The sequence below is a fragment of the Haemaphysalis longicornis genome, unplaced genomic scaffold (assembly GCF_048455015.1).
Source record: "Haemaphysalis longicornis isolate Haplotype H1 unplaced genomic scaffold, Haemaphysalis longicornis Haplotype H1 scaffold_1, whole genome shotgun sequence".
In the NCBI taxonomy this organism is placed as follows: domain Eukaryota; kingdom Metazoa; phylum Arthropoda; class Arachnida; order Ixodida; family Ixodidae; genus Haemaphysalis; species Haemaphysalis longicornis.
This window is the reverse complement of record NW_027526203.1, coordinates 189,942,964-189,965,570: the sequence shown is the minus strand read 5'-3', so window position 1 is coordinate 189,965,570 and position 22,607 is coordinate 189,942,964. Positions and strand designations below refer to the sequence as shown.

General features: G+C 48.2%; 2 protein-coding genes and 1 long non-coding RNA gene across 3 annotated transcripts in view; 1 reads left to right on the top strand and 2 right to left on the bottom strand.

The window, feature by feature from the left end:
* Nucleotides 1-7,923, bottom strand: part of LOC144140231 (uncharacterized) — a 78,634-nt gene extending 70,711 nt beyond the window's left edge. Inside the window, exon 1 of the long non-coding RNA XR_013316347.1 lies at nt 6,941-7,923. This is a non-coding gene — a long non-coding RNA (uncharacterized LOC144140231). The remainder of the gene's footprint in view (nt 1-6,940) is intronic.
* The window catches only part of LOC144140195 (phosphatidylcholine:ceramide cholinephosphotransferase 2-like), a 301,789-nt gene that overhangs the window by 34,731 nt on the left and 244,451 nt on the right, over nt 1-22,607 (top strand). The gene's annotated exons all lie outside the window — the stretch shown is intronic.
* Nucleotides 17,335-22,088, bottom strand: LOC144140163 (uncharacterized). The gene is made up of 4 exons (XM_077672284.1): nt 21,840-22,088; nt 20,682-20,958; nt 17,664-17,883; nt 17,335-17,435 (listed from the first exon to the last, which is right to left on the bottom strand). The coding sequence occupies exons 1-4, from the start codon at nt 21,929-21,931 to the stop codon at nt 17,350-17,352; spliced, it is 675 nt and encodes a 224-aa protein (XP_077528410.1). The 5' UTR covers nt 21,932-22,088; the 3' UTR covers nt 17,335-17,349.

The window sequence follows — 22,607 nt, the reverse complement described above, 5'->3', positions numbered from 1 at the left end:
TGCGGCGATCGCACGAAGTGTCGAGTGACGGGGCCCAGGCGCTTTACGTGACCCGCTGGAGGCAGGCAAGCCTGTGTGATCTTCGTCTGCGTGTGGCGCCGACGCCTCCTCGGTTGTCTCTCGCGTTGTCTGAAGCTCCTTACAATAATACAACAATCTCCCCCGGATGAGCGTTTTCTTGTGCTCATGGTTTTTCTTTTTTTTTTTTAAGGTTCCAAGGGATATAGCAACTGTACGGGCCGTCTGACCTCCGCTCCCCCGGGTAGCCTGAGCTTGCAAGATCGCACGAGGCCATCTCTTCCCTTGAAGGTTTCCGTGATTCGACCGGTTTTCCATAGATGCCTTTTGAGGTGATCTTCCTTTAAGAGCACCAAGTCACCAGCTTGTAGGCCACTTGACACGGTAGGCTTGCTTAGGTGTGCCGATCTCAGCTCCAACAGGTACTCTTTGCGCCACCTTCGCCAGAAGTTGTCCGCGATGGTGCTGCGGTATCTCCAGCGCCGAACAAGTTGCTGGCCACCTGAAGATGTTGCGGCCGGAAGACGATGCGGTGGCAGAGCAGTGAGTTTTCGCCCCACGAGGAAGTGACCCGGCGACAGCGGTTCAGGCTCATCAGCTTCGGAATAAACGAACGTCAATGGACGCGAGTTGATGACTGCCTCCACCTCGTTGAGAATTGTTGTCAACTCTTCAAAGTTTAGGCTGCTCCGACCCAGCACCCTGCGGAGCGACACTTTCACCGATCTCACCAGGCGCTCCCAAAATCCACCCCACCAAGCGGCCCTTTCAACTATGTATTTCCACCTAATTCTGTGGTCAGCGAAGTAAGATAGAGTTTCTTCCGACTGTAGTGAGTCGAACATCAACTTGAGGTCTCTTGATGATCTTTTAAATGTGAGCGCATTGTCAGAGTAGACCGTAGTGCACATTCCTCGACGTGCCACGAAGCGCTTAAAGGCCAATAGAAAGGCGGTAGCCGAAAGATCACTGACAAGCTCGAGGTGCACTGCACGCGTTACGGCACATGTGAAGAGGGCGATGTAGCATTTCTTCGTCCCACCGCTCTCCCGACACATCAGCGGGCCAGCGAAGTCCACTCCAACGACGTCAAACGGGTTCCCTTGTGTTACTCTATCGGCAGGAAGCGGTGCCACTTGCTCGGACGCCGGGGGACAACTTTGTTTCCGACACTTCAGGCACTGATTTACAACTTTCTTCACGACCTGCCGCCCCCTGAGGATCCAGTATGACTCTCTCAATTGAGCGAGGGTGTCCCGCACGCCGGAGTGCAACAGCCGTAGGTGTTCTCTCTGTATGAGCAGGGAAGTGAACGGGTGGTCGCCGGGGAGCACTATTGGATGCTTCGTACTTTCGCTGTTCTGGCTGAAGTGTAATCTCCCCCCTACCCTCATGAGCCCGTCTTCATCGATGTACGGGTTAAATAGGTACACAGGAGATTTCTTCGAAAGCGGTCTTTGAGTGAGCAGGTTCGAGATGTCGTCGCCAAAGGCTTCTTTTTGGATGGTCGCCAACCAGTACCTTTCAGAGGTGATTATTTCTTCAGCTGTGAGTGACCCCTTCCTTTTTTCATCTTTCTTCCGGCAGTTGTCCACAAAACGGAGGACCCAAGCAGTCACTCTAAGTATCCTGTTGAACGAACTATGATCCTTGAGATTCAGGATCGGGTCTTGCGATGGAGACATCACTGGCATTGCAGCCACTCTCATTTCCTCTTTGTAGGAATCCGCTTGTTGTGACGCCTGATTACCCAGCATCGGCCAGCCTGACTCATCATTCAGTAGCCACTGGGGCCCTCTCCACCATAGTGCGCTCTGCACCAATGCCGAGGGCAGTATGCCGCGTGTTAAGAGATCTGCAGGGTTGTCCGCTCCAGGGCAATGCCCCCAATCTTCAGGGTTGGTCAGTGTATGCAACTCTGTAACTCGGTTAGCCACGAATGGTTTCCATCGGCTGGCGGAACCCTTGATCCAGTACATGGCCACTGTAGAGTCCGTCCAGAGTCGTACCCGAGCGTGCTCCATTCGCAGCGTCTTTACGAGGCACTGGCACAGCCGCGCGCCTATTAGGGCTCCCATTAACTCGAGTCGGGGCAAAGAGAGTCGTTTCAGAGGTGCCACTCGGGTTCTAGCCATTATCAAGCTGACGCCTACCTCTCCCGCCGCTGATGTAGTTACGATGTATGCAACGGCGCCGTAGGCCTTGGGGCTTGCATCACAGAAAACGTGCAGCACTTTCTTTGTTTGATCGTCCCCGAAATCCGCGGCGATCATGCGTGGCACTGTAATCTGTTGAATGAGCGGAAGCTCGCTGCACCACTGATCCCACTCGGTTTGCAAACTACTTGGCAAAGGTTCATCCCATTTTACTCCTAGCTCCCACAGTCTTTGAAACATCATCTTAACATTCACTGTGGTGGGGGACAGAAATCCAAATGGATCGAAAATTCTCGCTGACACTTGGAGCACAAATCTCTTATTGTCCACTCTGGCGGAGAGAAAATCGATGAGGGCGGTCAACCTGTATTCGAACACGTCGCTTTGGGGGTTCCAGCCCACTCCCAACACCTTTGCGGCCGCAGCATGCCCGAAGTCATTGTATTGCTGCTGAACAGCACCCTGTTCCAATGAGTTTAGCAGCTCGGTATCGTTGGACATCCACTTGTGCAGTTTCATTCCTGCTTGTCCCATGATAGTAGTTGCCTCCTGGCACAGCTTCGTCGCTTGTTCTCGGCTGTCCACTCCAGTCACGAGGTCATCAACGTAAAGGTGACTGCGTAGGATATCCGCCGTTCCGTCGTACTGCTCAGGCAGGTTTCTTAGGTGATGGTGCAACGTCGCTGCCAAAAGAAATGGGCTTGAAGTTACGCCAAAGGGCACTCTTGTCATTTGGTAGGTCACGACTGGAGGAAGTTCTTCCCCGATCTTTGGCGTTCTTTCGTACCACAGGAAACGCACCGCGCTCCTATCCGTCTTGGCCAAAGATATCTGCAAGAAAGCCTTCTCGATGTCCGCAACAATAGCGATGTTATGGGTGCGGAATCTGGTCAGTACGTCAATGAGCTCAGGATTCAAATTTGGCCCACTCTCCAAAACGTCGTTCAGAGAGGGGCGATTGTTGGTGCTTGACGAGGCATCGAAAACAACCCTTAGCTTAGTTGTTTGGCTGTCATGACGTACAACAGCTTGGTGTGGCATATAGTACAGCGGACTTGTACTGTCTTTGTTTTCTTTCACCTCCTCCGCGAAGCCCTTCTTAATGTAGTCACGGATGGAAGTATCGTATTCTTGCATTAGGTGCTCGCTCTTGCTTAGGCGTGTTGTTAGAGACTTTAGACGCCTGGCAGCACATTCTTGGTTGTCGCTCAATTCTGTTGCTGTTGGCTTCCACGGGAACGATACCTTGTAGCGACCGTCTTCAAACCGGACCGTTTCTTTATGATGCTGAAGAACGGCATCTTCGGGACAAACTCGTTCGATTTCGTTGATACCAAGGTGCTCAAGCTCCCAGAAAGACCGGAGTTGTGAAGCTATCTCTTTGTCTGTTTCTTCACTTACGCTCGCTCTCATCACACTTGTCGCAGTGGAGCAAATTGCCGTAGATCGGGTCGTACCAACCTCGCCTTGCAGAGTCCACCCAAAAGCAGTGTCCACTGCCATGAGCTTAGGAGCCAGTCGCCTGACCGATCCCGTGACCACTGCCCAGTAGAAATCAGCCCCAATCAAGAGACCGATCCCCTCGTCACTGTGATCACCGTGTGAAACGTCTGCGACTTTCATTCCTTCCTCTAGCATTCGCAAAACGTCTGCGTCCGATGGAACAGGCATGAGATCTGCACATATGCAGGGCACCTCGAGAGCTTCAACTCGCACCTCTGTTCTGTCATGCTGGCTTCGGAGCCAGAGCTCGACTCGACGTGACTTGGTATGCCTCGCAGCTTCCGCGCCTCCGAACGTAAAAATGTTCAGCTCCTCTTCGCCTAGGACCTTCAACTGCAGATTCTTGGACAGGTCGCTTCGTATGAATGTACGTTGGCTACCTCCATCAAGGAGAAGTCTCACCAGTGTACGCTTTTGTTGGCCCTCAGCCCAAGCCTTTGCTGTCTGAAGAAAAACCTGTGACCCGTGATTACGAGCATCCAGTGACGACTGCAACACTGTCTTTGGCTCTGTCACTGTTGTTACGGTTGCATTCTCTTTGGCCGTATTGTCAGCGCCCGACATGTTGGGATCACACAACGTGGTGAGATGTTTCCCTCCGCAACTTGCGCACTTCAACCATCTGGCTGTTCGGCATTCTTTAGACCTGTGTCCTTTTCTTGTGCAGCGAAAGCAACGGTTGTCGCGCTTTAGAAGTTCCCGCTTTTCCGAAACTGACATCCGAGAATCACAGCTCCCAGCGTCGTGATTGGAAGAGTGGCAGAACACGCATCCCATGCTGTCTTTGTCCGTTACGGCGTTCAGCAAAGCAGCAGAAGGCGCATGCGATCCTTTCAAACCACTCTTGTGTCGGTTGGGAGCAGCGGTAGGCTCGCGGTGTCTGGAGTCAGCTGCTTGTATCTTTTCGCGCGTTTCTACCTCTTTTCTTAGGAAAAGCAAAAATGTTTCTACCTCGCTGCCCTCTTTAGTTTCATCGTGCCTTCGGTAATATTCGAGGCAAAGATCAGCTGGCACAGCCTTCTTGAGTACGGTCAGCAATAGCACGCCGTATGCGCTAGCACTCACTCCCAATGCGGCTAAACTTCTGACTTCCGTCTGCACTTCGTCGACGAGCCCACGCAGTTTGTCGAGGTTTCGTACATCCTGAACCGGCTTCACATGAAGCAAGCGCGACATGTGCTCCTCGATTATCATTTCCTTTCGGCCGAATCTTTCTTGAAGGATGGTAAGGGCTACGTCATAATTTGCCTCTGATAGGTCAAGCCCTGCGATGGCCGCCGCTGCCTTCGCGGTCATGTAGCTGTTCAGATATTTAAACTTGTCAATTTTTGACAAAGTGGGGTTGCTGTGGATAGTAGAGTTGAATTGGCTCCAAAATCCTTGCCACTTTCTCAGTTCTCCTCCAAATTTAGAAATTTCCAACTTTGGAAGCCTCACGACTTGTACGGGGGGAACCGGAGTCATGCTCGTTTCTGCCTGCTGCCTGGGATCTGTCTGCCGCGTTGCTGCAGTAGCTGCTGCCTTTTCATTGCCGGACTTCAGATCTTTTATCCAGCTTCTGACTTCGCTTTTGGCTACGATGATTTTCTCAGCGTAGGATTCAGCGCTTGCTACATCGTCTTCCAGCTCTTCTACTTCAATGACTGTATGGATTTCTTCATCCAGTTCTTTCAGAGATCTTTCTTTAAGAGAGAGAAGGTCCAAATTGGATTCCAGCTCACCGATTGATGCGGAGTCCCTCTTGTCGGCGATGTCGTTGATCAGCTTTGTAGTCGACGATCGCACCACGGTCCGCTTGCGTTTGAGGCGGCTGACGTCCATCTTTTTTGAAGTCCCTCCTCCCGGGTTTCGGCACCAGAAAATATTGTTGTAGTTCTTCTTCTCTCTTACGATCTTGTAGATAACTTGCTTAGCAGCATAATCTATACGAAAACAAGTTACCGCTCTTCTGCACGTATCGTTGCGGGGTGGCGAAGCCACGCGTGCAGGAGCCTAAAACAGAAGATGCTTCCTCGTTGGGTTCCGTTTCCAGACTGACTTTATTGGCAGAATCGAGAGAGAAGGAAAAGAAGTGTACATACAGAAAAGAATGGGGAGGGTGGCTGCAGGCATCCACCGCCACGCAAGAGTTCTTTTCGGAGCGGGCGGCGTGGGAGAGTCGTCTTCATTTCACAGCGTTCACTCACTGCGCGCACAACACACACACACACACACACAAACCAACCTAGCAGGTCGCAGTCCAGACATAACTCTCGTGCGCCGGCGTCCTCGGGGAAACAGACGTCCCTCGAACGGTTCTCCCCGAATTCCGGTGGCCGCCCCGACGAGCGTCTGCGGCGATCGCACGAGGTGTCGAGTGACGGGGCCCAGGCGCTTTACGTGACCCGCTGGAGGCAGGCAAGCCTGTGTGATCTTCGTCTGCGTGTGGCGCCGACGCCTCCTCGGTTGTCTCTCGCGTTGTCTGAAGCTCCTTACAATAATACAACATTATTATTGTTAAAAGTTACCTCTATTATTGAAGACATACCGAACAGGCAGCATAATTCGTACATTCGACTATGTAACTAAGAAATGGCGAATGCATTTCATGTAGGTGAGAGCGCTGCGTGATAAGAAAAAAAAAAGAAGCTTCAGCAATTTGCGCTCCGAGATAACATCAGAAAATTTGAGTTAGAACCGACGCAGGACAGTGGAGCAGTTAGGAGAGGCATGCACTAGAAAGGCTTTCGTCGATTAGTGGACATCAACAGGCTATGGCGTTACTTCCAATGATGGCGTTCTTACTCGTACGACGTTAATTATAACGTTACCCCTGACGACGACATGATACGCTACTTAATGCATCTTTGCTTCTTCTTTGGCAGTCACAACGTTCTTTACAGCGTTGATATCAAGAATGCGGCGTTCACCTTTAATAAAAGAGAGGTGCGCCAGTTTGTCTGCATTTATTCATCGCCACCTCGCGCATCCCCTCCGGCATTTGTCTTTCATCTGGCCTTGCACGGCTGTGCGGTCTCCTCTGTGCCAGTGCTGCGACATCCTGTAGCAGCCCCTTCGCACGATGTATGTAGCCTGTCTCAGCTCTCTTGGCGCACAACGTATAGCTATCACGCTTCATCGAGGTCGAGCGCGCGTCAACGGCAAGAGTCCTTTCGATCAGAGAAGCCCGGCCTAGACGCCTCGTCTCGGCAGGGGACGAGTGTTGGCCCGCTCTTCCGTGATTTATGTGCACAGCATGCATAAAACAGGAGCACGAGGCTTACCGCGCGACCAGCGAGCGTCGCGTCCCCTTTGTGGCCGCGGAAAGGAGGCCCATTGCGCGAAACGGGCGCTGGCGTGTGATGCCGGGTTCGTTGGCATGTGAGCGAGCGCCTGGCGACAGTCCCGTGCACTCCGCGGTGTATCGCTCAGAACTGCTTGCGGGGCTTCGCTGCTTACCGCCCTCCATGCTCAAGGCACTCTTTCGCCACTCGGATGAAAGGCATGCCTCGATGCTACGAATGCAGCACGCAGGCGCATTCGCTCGCAGCGCCGGAATCTCTACTATAGAATTGCTGCAGCAGCAATCTGCTACCTTCCACGGCGATTCGATATTTTAGATTTTGTGGATTGCTTGGTTGTATTCAGATTCAAACTGCCTGGAAACTCCCGCCCTTGCTCAATCCTAACTCCTAGTGAATACGGGCGCGCACCCGTCAACTGCCCGCCCGGCAGCGGCGAGCAGCTTCCGCGCGTTCGCATTCAGAGAGCGTCATGCGTGTGTCGCGGTCATTCGTAATAATATCTAAAAGCACAGGTGCGCACGGTGATGCCGACTGTCTGACTTTTTTTCGCGGGCAACCTGCACGAGCACGAAACTTCCCACACGTTGCAGTCTGGGAGGCAACGTGCGAGCGTGATGGGAGTCCACATAAATCGGGTTATTCACTTTTCGCGAGGGTTCTATAGAATGTGCTTTTAATATCTGTGGACTTAAGATTTCCAATTCGATGGCTGCTTTCGATAAAAAATGATGGTGTAAAATCATCAACTCTTTAATAATGCAGGACGTTCTGCCAGGAATATCAGTGGGCGAGGTTAAACTTTCGCTGTGTCTATACAGTGCCGTCCGACGTCGCTAACACTCCACTGAAGTGACATCCGGTCGCTTTATCTTGCGTAAGCCGCGTGTGGCACTACTTCGCACTCCCAAACGTTTGTGGATTGGCTGGTCTAATAACGCCAGGCTTTCCTTGACGTACCTAGCCTCACGTAACCTGACCTGACCAACCTAACGTAACCTAACCTAACCTAACCTTATTCAACGTAGCCTAACCTAAAGCAACATTATCTAACACCACAACCGGCAATTTAAAACTCTTGAAAATGAATACTAACCTAAATTAACTAAATTTTTTCGAAACAACAAAGACTAAAAGAAGGAAAACAGCAGCAGCGCTGGATGCGAGTCTCTCGGCTTTTTGGATCACGAAGCAAATGCGTCATAATGCCAGTCATCACAGGCCGCGCCAGGCCAGACTTAAAAACGCGAATGCCGTCGGATCTAGCCATGGCTGCAGCCCTAAGGTGGAGCGCCGTCGGACGGCGCTCTGGACCCGGCGTTAAACTTTTCCAGCCGGGTTCAAGTACACTAGTCAGAGCCCCAATTTCACTCGTAAAACGACGTTTTATATTGCTTGGGATGTCCTTTGCTACAGCCAAGTTGCCACAGATGTGCTTAATAGAGGGCCTTGCCTCTCGTGGCCGCATTGTTTGCATGCGCTTCAATTTGCCCTGATTTGTCGCTAAGGCCAGTTTCCGACTGTTGTCGCAACTAACAGAGACATCATCTGACGTCTGGGTCAACTGAATTGCGCAAGGCGCCATTTCCCGCGTCTGTAGCTTACGATACGCCTGTTGCGTCAGTAGTCTGTCGGCACGTGGCATTACGCGGATTCCAGGCCTTACTGGCTCTCCAAGGGCGGCCCCTTTTTGTGAACCGCAATTTTGAGGCTATTAGCCGCTTTATGGCTGCATAAAAGGCCATGCTTACGCGGTGCTGGTGTGGTGCTGGTCGGCGAACGTTTTATATTTGTTGACTGAATGTAGGTCATGCACTGCTGAATCGCAGTGCTGAAGCCGTGGAATGGGCTTTTAAAATGATGGCTGGGGCTGCGAAATCGTTGTATTACGCGGCCATGAACTGAACCAAATATTACACGTTTCCCAAATTTGCTCCAAAAGCCGATTCTCTGTCGTTTTCTTGTTTTCCTTTTTTGGGAACGGCCTTGCGGCAGGATTGCGTAAAAGACGCCACGCACGGCGTAGATGGTATTGGCCGGAGCTTTCTCTGCTCTGGGAGCAGGGACGGCCATTTTCATGCCTGCTGCGGAGGGAGCACGTGGCAAGGCGTCGCCTTCAACGCGGTATTGGTGGCAAGAAGACTCAAAGAAAAGCGCTGAGGCAATTTTCGGTCGGCCGTTAGTAACTATGGGGCTTGTTGGACACTTCTAAGAACACATTTGGCGAAATGCGATTTCTGGGATTTCTGCTCCGTTTAAGTTTCTGCAGATGGTTTCATTTCGCTTTTATGAAGCTGTAAATATGGCGCCCCGTTCCACAGCCATATAAGCTGATTTGGGAAAACTGTTGCGCGTATACCTAGCGGAAAATTAGTAGTGAAATTCCCGCAGGCGTTAACGAAATTGTGGGTAAATTGTGCGGTTGGAAAATGCGGCACAGTTACGCTAACACGTGAGATTGTTGACTAGCGAAACTCATGGTGATAACCTCTTGCTGCTCACCTCGTTAATCGGTGTTTGTTGTATTCTAGACGTTGGTAAATGCATACTTTTCAGCTATTGCTTAAGTGAACGGGTATAGCGGCAGTAGTGGTGGGAGATTGACAATATGGCTTTTTTCACGTTCATGAGCCAAGCGCTATAAAACAAATGTCGCTTTTATTGTAACCCCTCAAGCAACACCTTGTGATCGCTGAAAAAAGACTTCGAGATTCACTCTACGTTCGCCTACGCTCACCTTGAAAACGGATGAAGAGAAAAAGAAACATGTCAACGCACGTTGCATTACGGGTGGTGGTCACTTTGTGATCGCGCGCCATGTGTCACGTCCGTCTGTATTTCTCTTCGATACAGTTGCGCGGGATAGGTCTCCCTAGAGCGAGGCACAACTGGATTTGCGAGGAAAGTGAAGCTTGTTTAGAACTGAAAGAAATGTTTTCCCTGAGCAAATACCCACTGAATGCTGCCCATGGGCGAAGCATTTGCGTGGTATCGGCGCGGTATCGGCCCTACGGGATGCCAAGAAGGCGAAAAGCGCAAAACTGACGGGAAATACGTCACAAGAGGACTTCCGGCAGGCGCGCTCCCTCCTGTGTTGCAGTTTAGTCTATTGCAGTTTAGTTGCTATTGCAGTTTAGTCTGGCTAACTACTACTAAATCAAATATCAATAAGATTTTTCTTTTACAGAAAAAGGCTGTCCGTCACATTGGTAGTCTTGATTATTTGGCCCCTACACTACAACACTTTCGCACGTATAAGATAGTCACGGCTGAGAATATGTACAATTTCAGTATCTTACGATCATTTTACAGGTCTTCACCAGCGTTCACAGAGTTTTTGACAGTTTCTTCCTTAATACAACGCAGCAACCATCGCGAAACAATGATATTTGGCAAATTCCTTGTTTTCGCACAGACTACAAAAATCAAATGTTGCAACATAACCTGCCTTATATTTTGAATAAATTTGGAACACTATGCAATCCTTCGTTAAGGGAACTACGGGAAATGTTTGTGGATATGTAGTTTTAATGCTTACAAAGTTTTCCTGTTTTTGTGCTTTTTTCACTATTGTACATGGCTGTGTATTTTGCTTATGCATTTCAATTGCTATTTCTTTTTTCATCTGAAGTCGCTTTTTGTTGTTACAATGGCATACGTGCTTATAGCGTTTTTACATATTTCTCCTATCTATAACATGCATGAAATTGCCAATTGCACGCGCAGTGCTGACTGATGTATCTTTTTTTTTTTTGCTGCCTTGTACTGGCTGTCTGGGCCCCCTTCAAGCTGTTCCCGCAGCTTTTAGCCCAGGCAGCCAACCAGTATTATCTGGTGAATAAAACGAATTGAATTCAATGGAATTGTTCGGCTCTTCCCGCGGTGCTTTCTCGGTAAACGCTCGCCACAGATGAAGTGCCGTTCCGTTCATTCCACGATTTTAAGGCGGAAGCCATCAGTGCATGCCACATTCTGCGAAAAGCGCCGTTGTTGTTGTCCGTTCAAGAAAAAGGCCGCCGCCGTGAAGAGTAAATAAATGAAAACATGGACGATCCGGTGAGATGTGAACCCTGGTCTTCACAGTCGCTGCCCGGTGTTCTACCGACGTTGTTATCCCCCCACGTTGCCAAGAGTGGAACAAAAGTTTTTGTTCTTGTCTTCGAAGCACATGTTCACTCTTGGGATTGGCCCGGAATCGGCAGCTCCGAGGGGCTGATGTGCCCGCTTCACTAAATTCCCCAAACTGCGAGTCGGAAATGTAAAAGTTTTAGAATAGTGCGTACCGCGTCACACCTGAACCTTATGGTACGTGAGCAGAACAGGTGCACCCCAGCCGCCCCAAAACCGCGATTCTAGAGAGGCTATGGCGTTTTCAATTCTGCTTTCTGACGTCACTCGCGCAGTAAGAGGCATGAATGAAAGCGACGAAAGCGACGCATACACGGTGCGGCTGAAAAGAAGCCGGTGGACGCAATTCATGCCAAAGGACAACGAAACGGAAGCCAAGCCAAATACGGTGTAGCAGTGACGAAGTAGTTAATAGAAGCCTCCCAGCTTTCGCCTTTGGATCACGGAAGCATACTTGGAATTTTTCGTTTTTTAAAAGTGTACTGGAACGCCGAACGAGGCTGCCTTCGCCGCACCCCGGTTCCCAACGCCATTCTCATCAGAGCGGTGTGCTGTATAGCGCAGAGAGGCAAAAGCCGAAGCGGCCGCGCTAACTGCAGCAAACATTATGCGACGTGAACTGCATTAGTAGCACGTTCTTGTATGTTCCTTGCAGGTATACGGCAATCCGTGTTTAAATGCGATGCGAGATCAACGTTCTGGCGAGGCCTGCTATACTTACGGTCTGGGTCGTTTTCTCCGTGCTCCGGCGAGAATATAAAATAACGTCATGTCTTGCACTAACACCTCTCTTTTTTATGAGAAAATGCAATGTTGTCGTGCCTAAGGCTAAACCCAGCTTTTAGGAAAAGAAAATAAAGTCACAATGCTGATATAGTTATATATTCCGTTTAAAAAGGTAAATACTTGGATCAGCTGAAAGAACCCAGAAAAGTGCACATGCTAGGAGAAAGGGAAATACTTGTCTGCGAGGGGCGACGCGGCTTCAAATCGCCAAACTAACTATAATGTCTATCACACTAACCGAACGTAACGTCGTGAATTTCCAGGACAGCTTTATACTTTTCCTCCATGTTCTCTGCGTCATCATTATGCGTGAATTATGCTGCGCGTTTGCGTGGCCTGTCATCAACACTGGTCGCTCTTGCAGCTCATCTGTGCTTCAGCAGTATTTGAGAACCAGTTGGGCTTGTTGGTACATAGTTAAAATGGTTGCAGCGCAAAAACGACAACGGACGAGTGAGGACAACGGACGAGTAGCGCTCGTCCCGTTTGTTCCTCACTCGTCCGTTGTCGTTTTTGCGCTGCAACCATTTCAGCAATATTTGCTGAGAGGAAATTGCTAGGGGAAATTGCGCATAAATTACTGCGGGACAGGAAAAAAACGAGGGCCAAAGGTGCGTAGGCCGCATTAATACCGCTGACCAAGAGTGAACTAAGCCATCAATTTGGTCCCGCACACGTCGGAAGATGAGAGAGAGAGAGAGAGAGAGATTGCTAGGTTGTCTAATGGAAGGTAATTACGATCTAAACTGCTGTTATAACGAAGCTCTACTGTAATATGAAAGCAAGGGAGTGCCGCTTGTTCCGCTTTCTCTGTAATAGAAGGTTGAATTTTCAAGTGGCGGCCATTTTGCGCGGGGAAAGCGAAGTGTATGCGTGCATATGCAGGTAAAACTCACGAGTTCCCCTATGCACATTTAAAACGTTTCGCCGCAGAATAAATGTACATAACCTTCCTTCATACCGCAATGCTCTTGTTTCTCGTCAGGAAGATTGCTGGCGTATGCAGGCTGTCCGCGTTGGGATGGCAGCGAAATAGCGCGGGCACTGTCACCGGGCGTCCACTTGCATCATTGAGCTCGCAACAGCGGCCTGAATGATAAATATATGAATTTGTTTTTCTCCAGGGCCTCGCACGAGACTGGAGGAACTGCTGAAATAGAAGCAATTCTCACGCGTAGTACTTACTGCACCCGGCTGTCGCAACGAATTTCTGTCTTAGAGAGGGTTAGCGGAAGGCCGTTGACAGGTTCAGCTTCCTTGCTCGTCTTGCGAATCAAAGGTGAATTTCCAAGGCTGCGGGCGCGGTGAACTTTGTGCGTAGCCTGCCCACATAAGCATCGCCTGAACGTCTTTTGAACTTTCTAGCAACGCCGCTGTATCGTTGGACGTCGCCGGGCGGCCGTCAAACTCGCGACCTACCGTAAAAACCCGCGTATAATACGGACCCGCGTATAATACGAGGTGTACTTTGGGGATAGAAAAATCAGAAAAAAAAAGTTTTCATCCGCATGTAATGCGAGGTAAAGAGCACAGAAAACATTTATTTGCACTGCAGTTACCCTTCAGTCATTGTCAGTTTTCGCTGGCACTGTCTCCCGACGTCCGTTCAGTCATCGTCAGGTAAGCTGCCGCTGTCTCCCGAAGTCGCCTTGTCGGAAATGTCTTCCCACAAAAAGTGGTCCTCAGTGCCATCAAGGGCGTTCGAGACGCCGCATTTCTTAAAAGAGCGACTGACAAGCTCATATGGGATGCTGGCCCACGCATCCGCGATCCAGCCACAAAGCAACGCTGGAGAAGCCCGCGTCAGCCATCCAGTAGCTGTCACTTACGGGTCTCCTGACCTCATCCACTCTTGGTAGCAGGACCTGCTGCAGTCTTTGAAAGGCTTGTTGATGCAAACGTCTAACGGTTGCAACTGGGATGTCATTCCACCTGGAATGACAATGAGTTCGTTGCGGGGTTCGCTCAACAACTTCTTCACGGAATCGGCCAGGTGGCAGCGAAAGGCGTCCAACACGAGCACTGACGGGAACCCCCAACAGTGCTCCAGGCCACCGACACCACACAGACTTTATCCGGTCAAGCACCAGTTGCTTTCTCCACCCGCGAATGCTGCCTTTGGTGACGCCGAACTGCCGTCCTGCGGCGCAATTCCTGATGGTCTCGGCATATAAAATAACTTTTCTTTTAATTGCAGCAGAATACTGCATTCGTGCACGCGACATCGTGATAGACTTGCGGTGAACGTGCCGATCCTTCGCGTCGTCAAAACAATCAAAATGGCGCCGGCTGAGAGAAGCAGCAGCCAGCTAACGTCACTGCAAGATGGTGCACCCTCCGCTGAAACCGAAACGGAAAGTGGAAATTTTCGGCTGAAAACTTTGGGATCCGCATATAATACGAGGCACAAATTTTACATAGTAAAATTGGGAAAAAAACCTCGTATTATACGCGGGTTTTTACGGTATACCGTGCAGTCTCCACATCGCTCGAATTCGCTCCACCACCGCTGCGAGGCGCATTGTTTGGTACATTGCAACTCCAAGGTGGCTTGAACTAGCAGAAAAATGAGAGCCAGCATGAATGGGCTACAAAAGTTTGGGCGGTCCGTTCCGGCCTCATCGCTGATCCCACTGGATGAAGATTTCCTGGTAGCATTCTTGTTGAGAAAAAAGGCGCGGCGACTACGAGAACCTTCTAGGGGGCGTCATCGCTGGGCCGTGTGATCTCGGCGTTGTGCTGCGAGAAAGAACTGTCGCACAGCGTTTCGCGATTGACTGACTCATTGCTCGCCCATGATCATATAAATACTCGACGAACTTGTCCTTTCCTGGTTTGGAGTCAGGGAGTCGGCTTGACTAAAGCGAAACGTTGACGGGCCTGGCTTTGTGGCGCCTAAGACAGGCGAGGCGGTGTCGAAAGAACTGCCTGAAAGGCGGCTGGGGTGGTTTCTCTCTCGGGGTCGCCGACAATTTCCGCGGAGTATCCGACAGCAGTGCTGGGGTCACCGAGTCAAAGAAGAAGGTTGCGTATACGTCTTCAAGACACGGGCGGCGAGCGCCTCGTCGATTCAGTGCAAACGATGTGACTTCTCGCTATCGGCAACTGCTGCATTCTCGTCCAGAGCTGCTAAACATGACACTGGCGCTGTGGGTTGATTCTTTTGTGCGAGGGAATGACTTATGTTGCCTTCTTTTTATTTTGTTTTATTTTCTTATTGGAGAACAGGCATTAAAAACTAGGCCTTGTATTTGTAGTGTAACATATTTAGTTTAGGGCTGTTTCATAAGTTATCAAATACCGTAGACACAAGGGCAAGGGCGGCTCTGGAACGTATATTCCTCTCGGCCACTTGGGGCGTCATAATAGCGGAGGCAGGTAGCACTTGGTAGCATTCACGATTGCAGCAGCAAGCAGAGCTTCTTTGCGCGTGATTTTTGGCGTCACACTGTACATAAAAAAAAGGGAGGGGGGGTGGCGTCACACTCTACATAAGAGTGGCGTCATGCTCTACATAAAAAATTGAAGGGTAAGATAGTAAAATAACAGATTTTTAAAGGTGGCCTATAGCGCGCATTATACGCTGTGTAAACCTTCTGCGGACTGCGGTAATAATAATAATAATAATAATAATAATAATAATAATAAAGTTTATTTACAGCGCGTAGGATCAAAGTGAGGTCAAAGTGCTAATGCACTTACAAACGAAAGGACGATAATAATTACAGTCGCATGACGCATGCAGTTACCATAGGATTACACAGAGATTACTATAACAAACTCATGATGAAATGATAATATAGACTGTGACAAAACACAATAAACAAAATAATGAGAGGCAAATTTGGCACTGTGCAAAAGAAGACACATAAACATCCAAGTGAGGATAGAAACAAGAAGCTAGGAAGAATGAGAGAGCGAGCAAAAAATGGTGGAAAGCATTGCAGATATCGGCGCATGTATACAGTGGGAGAGCATATAACGATAGCTATTGGCGGTGAGATCTTTGAGTGGCGCCCCCTGGCTCTGACGTCGGCTTAGGGATTCGCGCCGCTGTCGTCTGCTACACTCCGCTTGTGAGGGGCAACAGTGCCTGGGCTAGAAATCGCCCGCTTCGTTGCTGTAGTGCGTTAAAAAGCGTATTTCTAGCGACTCAGTTATTTTGCCAGCTTCTGACGCATCTGAATAATTTGAAGCTGTATCCCCCACAAGTTTGCAACATACGAAGGGATAGAGTACAACTTTCTTCAGAGTATCGGTCAGAAGATCGTGTGTAACTCGTCCTTTCTTGCTTATTCGCGAGGATTTCTCGATAAGTATTCAAAATGCGTAGGCTTTCCTGCAGTATTTTTGAGATGCTCCTATGAAGACTCAACAGTCTAATACTACGTACCAAGCAGCGGCCTCTACACGCTCATCGCACAGCGGGAAATAAAGCGGCTTTCTTCTGTTTCTGTCGTTGTTGTCTTGTATCGGATTAAAGTTTCTTGCTTTTTTTTCTGCCCAACGCATTAATTTTTCTGCGCCGTCACCAACTTCTTATTAGGAGGTTTCGGGATGTTTGGGAGCCTCACAAACGTAGTGTGGATATTTCCTTCATTTTGTATGGCATACATTCCCTTCTTCACAAATTGGCTTTCATTACGGCTGCGTGCAAGAAGGTGCATATCCGCAGCGTGCTTTGTTTATTCACATGCAAATGCAATGAGAAGGTTTGTGCTACGCCACCGCGATCGCGCCCTAAACAACGTGGTCCACAGTACTCGAAGGAGGCTTTTGTGCTCCGAATTTCTATCGTAATTATATCGTTATCATAACGAACTGGCTCTCAACTCGAACAATGATGACATGATTACGGTCTTGAAGGCATAATATGCTCGCTAACTAACGTAATAAATAGTATACCTGCATATCCCTTACAAAAATGATTGTTGAGTTTCATAAGAAATTTTGTTGAATTCACTCAACAAACATTGTTGAGTATCCAAAGAATTTCTGTTGAGATTGTGTTGAGGATTTGTTGAGTTTTTCAGGAAAAGTGGCCACCGTGGTTTCATTGATTTTCCGTTGAATTTCTTACGTCGAATTCCCATTGAGTTTCTGTTGCCTTTCCGTTGAGTCTCCACTGAATTTCGTATTGATATTTTGTCGAGGTTTTTATGAGTGCCCAATGTGTTTCTGTTGATATTTTGTTGAGATTTTTACGAGTGCCGCATGCGTTTCTGTTGATATTTTGTTGAGATTTTTACGAGTGCCCCATGCGTTTCTGTTGATATGTTGTTGAGTTTTACACGAATGCTCAATGTGTTTCTGCTGCGATTTCTTTCAAAGGTTTTTGCGATCATTGTAGGTTGAACAAGAATCTACATTTTATCGCACCACCAATACACGAGTGGCAGTAGTGCATGTCATGTGACTAAAAATTCTGCCTCATGCAGACATGCAAAAAGAAAAACAAGGTGTTCAGCGTGCACTTTTTACTTTATTTCCCGATTCAAAAGCGATGATAGGTTATTTTTTATGTAACCGGCGCTCACACCTGGAAACTTCTGGCCCGTGTAGCCTGCAAGAGATAGAATGAATTTATGATTTACTATAAAAAATGAAAACGTGTTCAGCAAGTTCTCAGGATTAGTAATAAAAGTGTGCAAAAATAGACACTTTCCCAAAAAGCATAAAAGGGATGCACTGATCTCACTGTGCACATGAAGAAAAACGGGTGATTAGCTACAAGTTGACAAAGATGACAGCTTTGTTCTTGGCACTCTAAATGCAAATCATGTGCACTCACCGACCACAGCCTTCACCCGCACGGGGTCCAACCCTGGCTTTGTAGGAGTGTCGCCCTGGGCTTTGCCTTTCCCTCCAAAGAGAGTTTTCCCCTTGAGCTCCTCCGGAGTGAAGACATGGCGCAAAAGAGCCCTGGCAAATTTGCCAGGGCCACTCGCACACGCATGCACCAGCTGATCCAGGTACCCCTTCTCAATTAGCACACCGCCCCCAATGTCAACCTGCGAGCAGAAAATAAAACCGAAACAGTTGAACCAACATGAACTCCAGGATCGAGACAATGAAGAGTTTGAGTACCCATGAACAATTTCTCAGAATATTACGGTAATTCATTTACAGATTTTGGCATTGATCCACTAAAAATTCTTTTCGAATAGATTTAATTTAAATGTATATTTTTAGTTTTTATGGGTGAACATGCATACCTCAACATGCTTTCGGCTTGTTTAAACAAGCGTTTCAAGAATTCATTAAAGTGTTTGCCAAGTGCCCACTGCAGTACACCGTGGGTGTATTGCTTTGTGGTAGAAAGGCCAAAAAAAACCATTTGGGTGCTGTTAGGTCAATCTGGATGAAAGGTTGTGGCTAAAATAGTCAGATGGCTGTAATGCACACAAAGTAGGCAGTACGATGCCTTGCCCTGACTCATGCAACTATCCATAAAAAACTGACCTTTTTTTAGCACCCGATTCAGCAAAATAAAATGAGCAGACTGTTATTGATTTTTTAAATTATTTAAATTGAAAAGAGTGAACCCTAGTTACAACTAGGCCAATTTGCTCCTTCATTTTTTCATTGGCTAGCAGTGCACGAGGGTCATACGCGAAATGTGGTTTGCGGCGTGGTGCTAGCAGGAACTTTTTGTGTGGCTGGTGTTCTTTCTGCAGGATTGTGGGTTTGCGAATGCCTTGTCGTAAGGGATACCCAGCATTGTTTTTGGTTCGAAATTCCGCACTGCGCTGTTCACGCCTCCTACAACCACAGACACGAAGCAGGCTGCACGATGAATGCTAGCACAGCGTGACAATTGGACAGGTGCGGACAGCGGCTCAGATAAGGTAATTTTGCACTGTCTGTGTCATCTCCGCGCGCTGATTGCCTTATTTTTTTTTTCATTGCTTCAAATGACTGTGGCTCGAATAAGGAAAATTTATGCACTTAAAGCTGCAACGATATTTCATGTGGTGGTGGCGTGTGATAAGAGGCACTGTTTTTACTGTGCCCCCCCAGGCATGCTGCGCACTTCTTGAGGAGTACGAGAGTTTGAGAGGTGCTCTAGTGACAGTGTTCTGGTATGTTGAGCGCATGACCATCCTCCGCCTGAGCTTCCAATGCTGAGCGATTATGCACAGGATCTGGGTGGAAACGACTGCGAGGTAAGAGTGCAATAAAATTACATACAGTGGCGGTGACAGAGATTCTACCTGGGGGACAAAGATTTTCAAGTGTTTTCTTTTCAATGTAGATGAAGCATAAATTATAATTGATTGATTCTCGGGTTTAATGCACCAACGCTACACAGACTGTGAGGTGAGCCATAGTAGAGGGCTCCGTATTAATTTTGACAACCTGCGCATCTTTACATGCGCCGAAATCTCAACCACATGGGCATATTTTATAGCAGACATGATAGACAAGAATTTCCATCCTGCACTGGGCGCCACCAATTCTTTCGGACTGCGGGGCGAGCAGACGACGCTGAGTCCCACGCTGTTGCTCCGTGCCATGCGTGAATATCAGACGCACCGAACGGCATCGAAAATCGGTGTCATTTATTTGGCATTTCAGCAGCAACAAGTTTAGCAGTGCCTAAGGAGAACGTTTAATTCTTCCAAGAGGTGTCCCGTTCGCCCATCAATTCTGTTCCTAACCCACTAAGGTGGCGGGCCAGTCCACACCACTTTGTCCTGACAGGCATTGCCTGTGAGGCCACGTTTCGTCCTGCCAGCAGGACGCCTGACCTTTTTATCCTCAATTGATGTTTATTTTCGGAATTCTGGGAAAATTGCCATCATTGCCTTTTACTTGGCGATGTTCAGAAGCTACTTGTCCGGGCAGGCGTGATTACGTCGTTACTGGCTGCACCAACAATCAGCGTAAGCACAAAGTGCTCATGCAAGAACCGTGCGAAGTGCACCATGACAAAACAAGTGTCTGCATGTGCGGAGTCTATTGGCTGCACAAATTTTCTGCGTCGCTTGAGTGTCACCGTAAATGGGTCGTTGCGCTAAATCGCAGACTTAGAGCCTGGCAAATTGGCCAGAATGAGCCCGGTGGTACGCTGCTTTTGGAAGCGCTGTTTAATCACCCTCATGCTCAATCCTTATCGCACGTTTCTGTTCTTTGGAGGTATGTTTGGTCCGTTTCATCGACGGGAAGCCATCGAAAATCAATCAGACACTTATGCTGCAGCTTGGGTACGCGAAAAATTCTCAAGTAACCCTTGTGAAAACCGTGCAGATATTCGAATATGATATTATAAATAATTAGCAACTTGAGAGTGGATGAAATGTTCCCTGCGTATGGTGCTTGTTAGGAAAATTTAATGGTGAAGTACCGTCCCTGATTTAAAGACTGGTGCTACCTCGGCTATCCTCCAATCACTGAGAATAGTGCCTGTCATGAGAGACTGGGAAAAAAGTGCCGACAAAATCTACAGACTGCGGTATGTACTTTTCGGTATAGTGTGATTAATAACAGTATGATTTGAAGTAGATAATATTGTAAGCTTACTTAAAATGGAAAGTAGCTCCACACCAGTCTGTATAGCAAATTCAAAACCATATCGAAAATCCTAAATGTTTGCTTGACTTGATTACATACGGATACTTGCTTCAAAGTCAGTTCAATTTCTATTCTTGCACTTTAGCCATTGGCCCCAGATTCGCTTCAATATCCCTGCTAAGCAATGACACACTCAAAATGCACAACACTGTTTCATGAAACTTTCAAATAACCAGGGGCTAGAGCACTGCTAACAGGTATACATTATGACAGGTTCCAACATGAAATAACTAACCTGAAAGTACATAATCAGTGGGTGCACTGATGTGGCAGCGGTGCCTGGACCGATGCGTTGAGCAAATGCGCTGGCTTCTGAACGGGTGGTCCAAGCGGCCAGATGATGGATGAAGGATTGACTATTCCTGGCGCCAAAGCGTACCCAGCACCAAGGAAAGGCCAGGCAGTACTTGAGTACAGCAGGTGCAGTGTCAGTTGGCCACGGAGGGCCCTGGCAAAGCCTTTGAAACTGGACTGAAAGCCAGCCAGCCAACCCGGACAGCCAGCAGCAGCACCTGAAAGTGCATAATCGGTGAGTGTGGTGGCACTTGATGAAATACAAGAAAAGCACACACAAACCACGAATGCTTACATTAAGCAGATTATTAATCGTTAATGAGTAACCTCCAAGGCCCTAATAAGAACATTCCCGCAGCACCCAAACTGAAATTTAGGTCAGAGTAATGTATTTATTAGGCACGCAGGTTCTGTGAGTGGGGTATGCCTGATATATGCAAAGCTCACTGCTATGCTAATTTGCATGGAACGCTTGCTAGCAGCCCATATGCATCGCTAGCTTTCAATCGGAACTGGTGTGTACTAGTTGAGGCTCCTCCATTTCAATGCCTAGCTTGCCTTTGCAAGTTCGATTCTCCAATATAAATAGAGTTGAGTGGGCAGGCGCCCCTGCGAGACCACGCGCGCGCATTTCACCTTCAATTTCCACGTATGTGAATGTGAGCTTCACGAGTACGGCACGCATACCACGACGCATATCGCGGCCCGAAGACCACGAGACGGGTCGCGACGGCGGCAGCCGGTCTCGCGAGCGTAATAGCTGCGAAGCGCACTGCACGGAATTAACAGTCGCCGCAAAGGCACTGTTTGAGAGACACATAACAAACAAACGCCCCGGTGTTTAAGAGCCTTGCGTGATGTCAAATAATTAGCTGCCGCGTTCTACAGCGCGAGCATCGCAACAAAGGTCTAGCTTCAGCGTAAATTGATGCTGACGGCTGCGGAAACGGTAGACTGGTAAATCCAAGGCGCCAAACAAGTATGCTATATCGCATAGGCTCTGAGAGCAAATGAGATGGGGGTCTACCGAATAACTGACCCATAAGCACCAGAACTCGTTCCGAACAAGAACAGAAAAACAAAAAAAATGCGTACTCACCCCAGCAGAAACGACGTTTCCCGCCTAAAATCCTTCTTCACGCTCGTCTTGCCCTTCAAGGACACCGACACTTTGTTCGGACGCAATGTCATCCACCTTTGACGCGCGATGATCGTTGAGGCGATGATCGTCACCCTATAAAGCTTTTATAACTATGATTTAAGCTTGAAATAGATAAAACTGAACAAATCGCCCCAGCTACCACTCCGCACAAAACCAACTCCATAAACAAACACACAAAAAGGGAGTGATAGTTGCCAGACTGCAATAGCAGCATTTCTGTGTTTGACGAAAATTGGGTTATTGGTAATTAACTTCCTGCTTTTAAAGTATTAAAAGTGTTTATAACTTGAATTTCAGGTTTTTAAACGCAAAAGCGAATAACAGTAAACTAACTGACATATATACTTAAATTGTAAAGGTTTTAAAGTTAGTTTTGGTTTTGTTTTCACGGCGGGTTTCTCTACAGAGGAGGTGCGAGAAAACTTTTCTTTCCTCCATGGAGAAAACGAACTACTTTGGGTTTAGAAAGAGGGTGGCAAACGTCGGTGTGATTGAAAGCAAGGAACAGGCGCTTACTATGGTTTTAAAAAAAAAGAGGTAATAAAACCTTCATAGGGAAAAAAAAAAAAAACATCCGACGAGGATTCGAACTACGGACCCTCAAAACAGTAATCGAAGACGTAACCACTCGGCCATACACGCGGGACTTCGGCCAGCACCTAAAATGATTGTATAACTACGTAAGCCGGCAATGAAAATTGTCGT

Excerpts from the sequence above, each read along its gene's own strand:
- LOC144140163 (XM_077672284.1), bottom strand. The coding sequence starts at position 21,931 with ATGACATTGCGTCCGAACAAAGTGTCGGTGTCCTTGAAGGGCAAGACG. Across the intron at positions 17,884-20,681 it reads CACTGATTATGTACTTTCAG|GTTGACATTGGGGGCGGTGT; the intron begins GTTAGTTATTTC and ends TTCTGCTCGCAG. Across the intron at positions 17,436-17,663 it reads GCGGGTGAAGGCTGTGGTCG|GCTACACGGGCCAGAAGTTT; the intron begins GTGAGTGCACAT and ends TATCTCTTGCAG.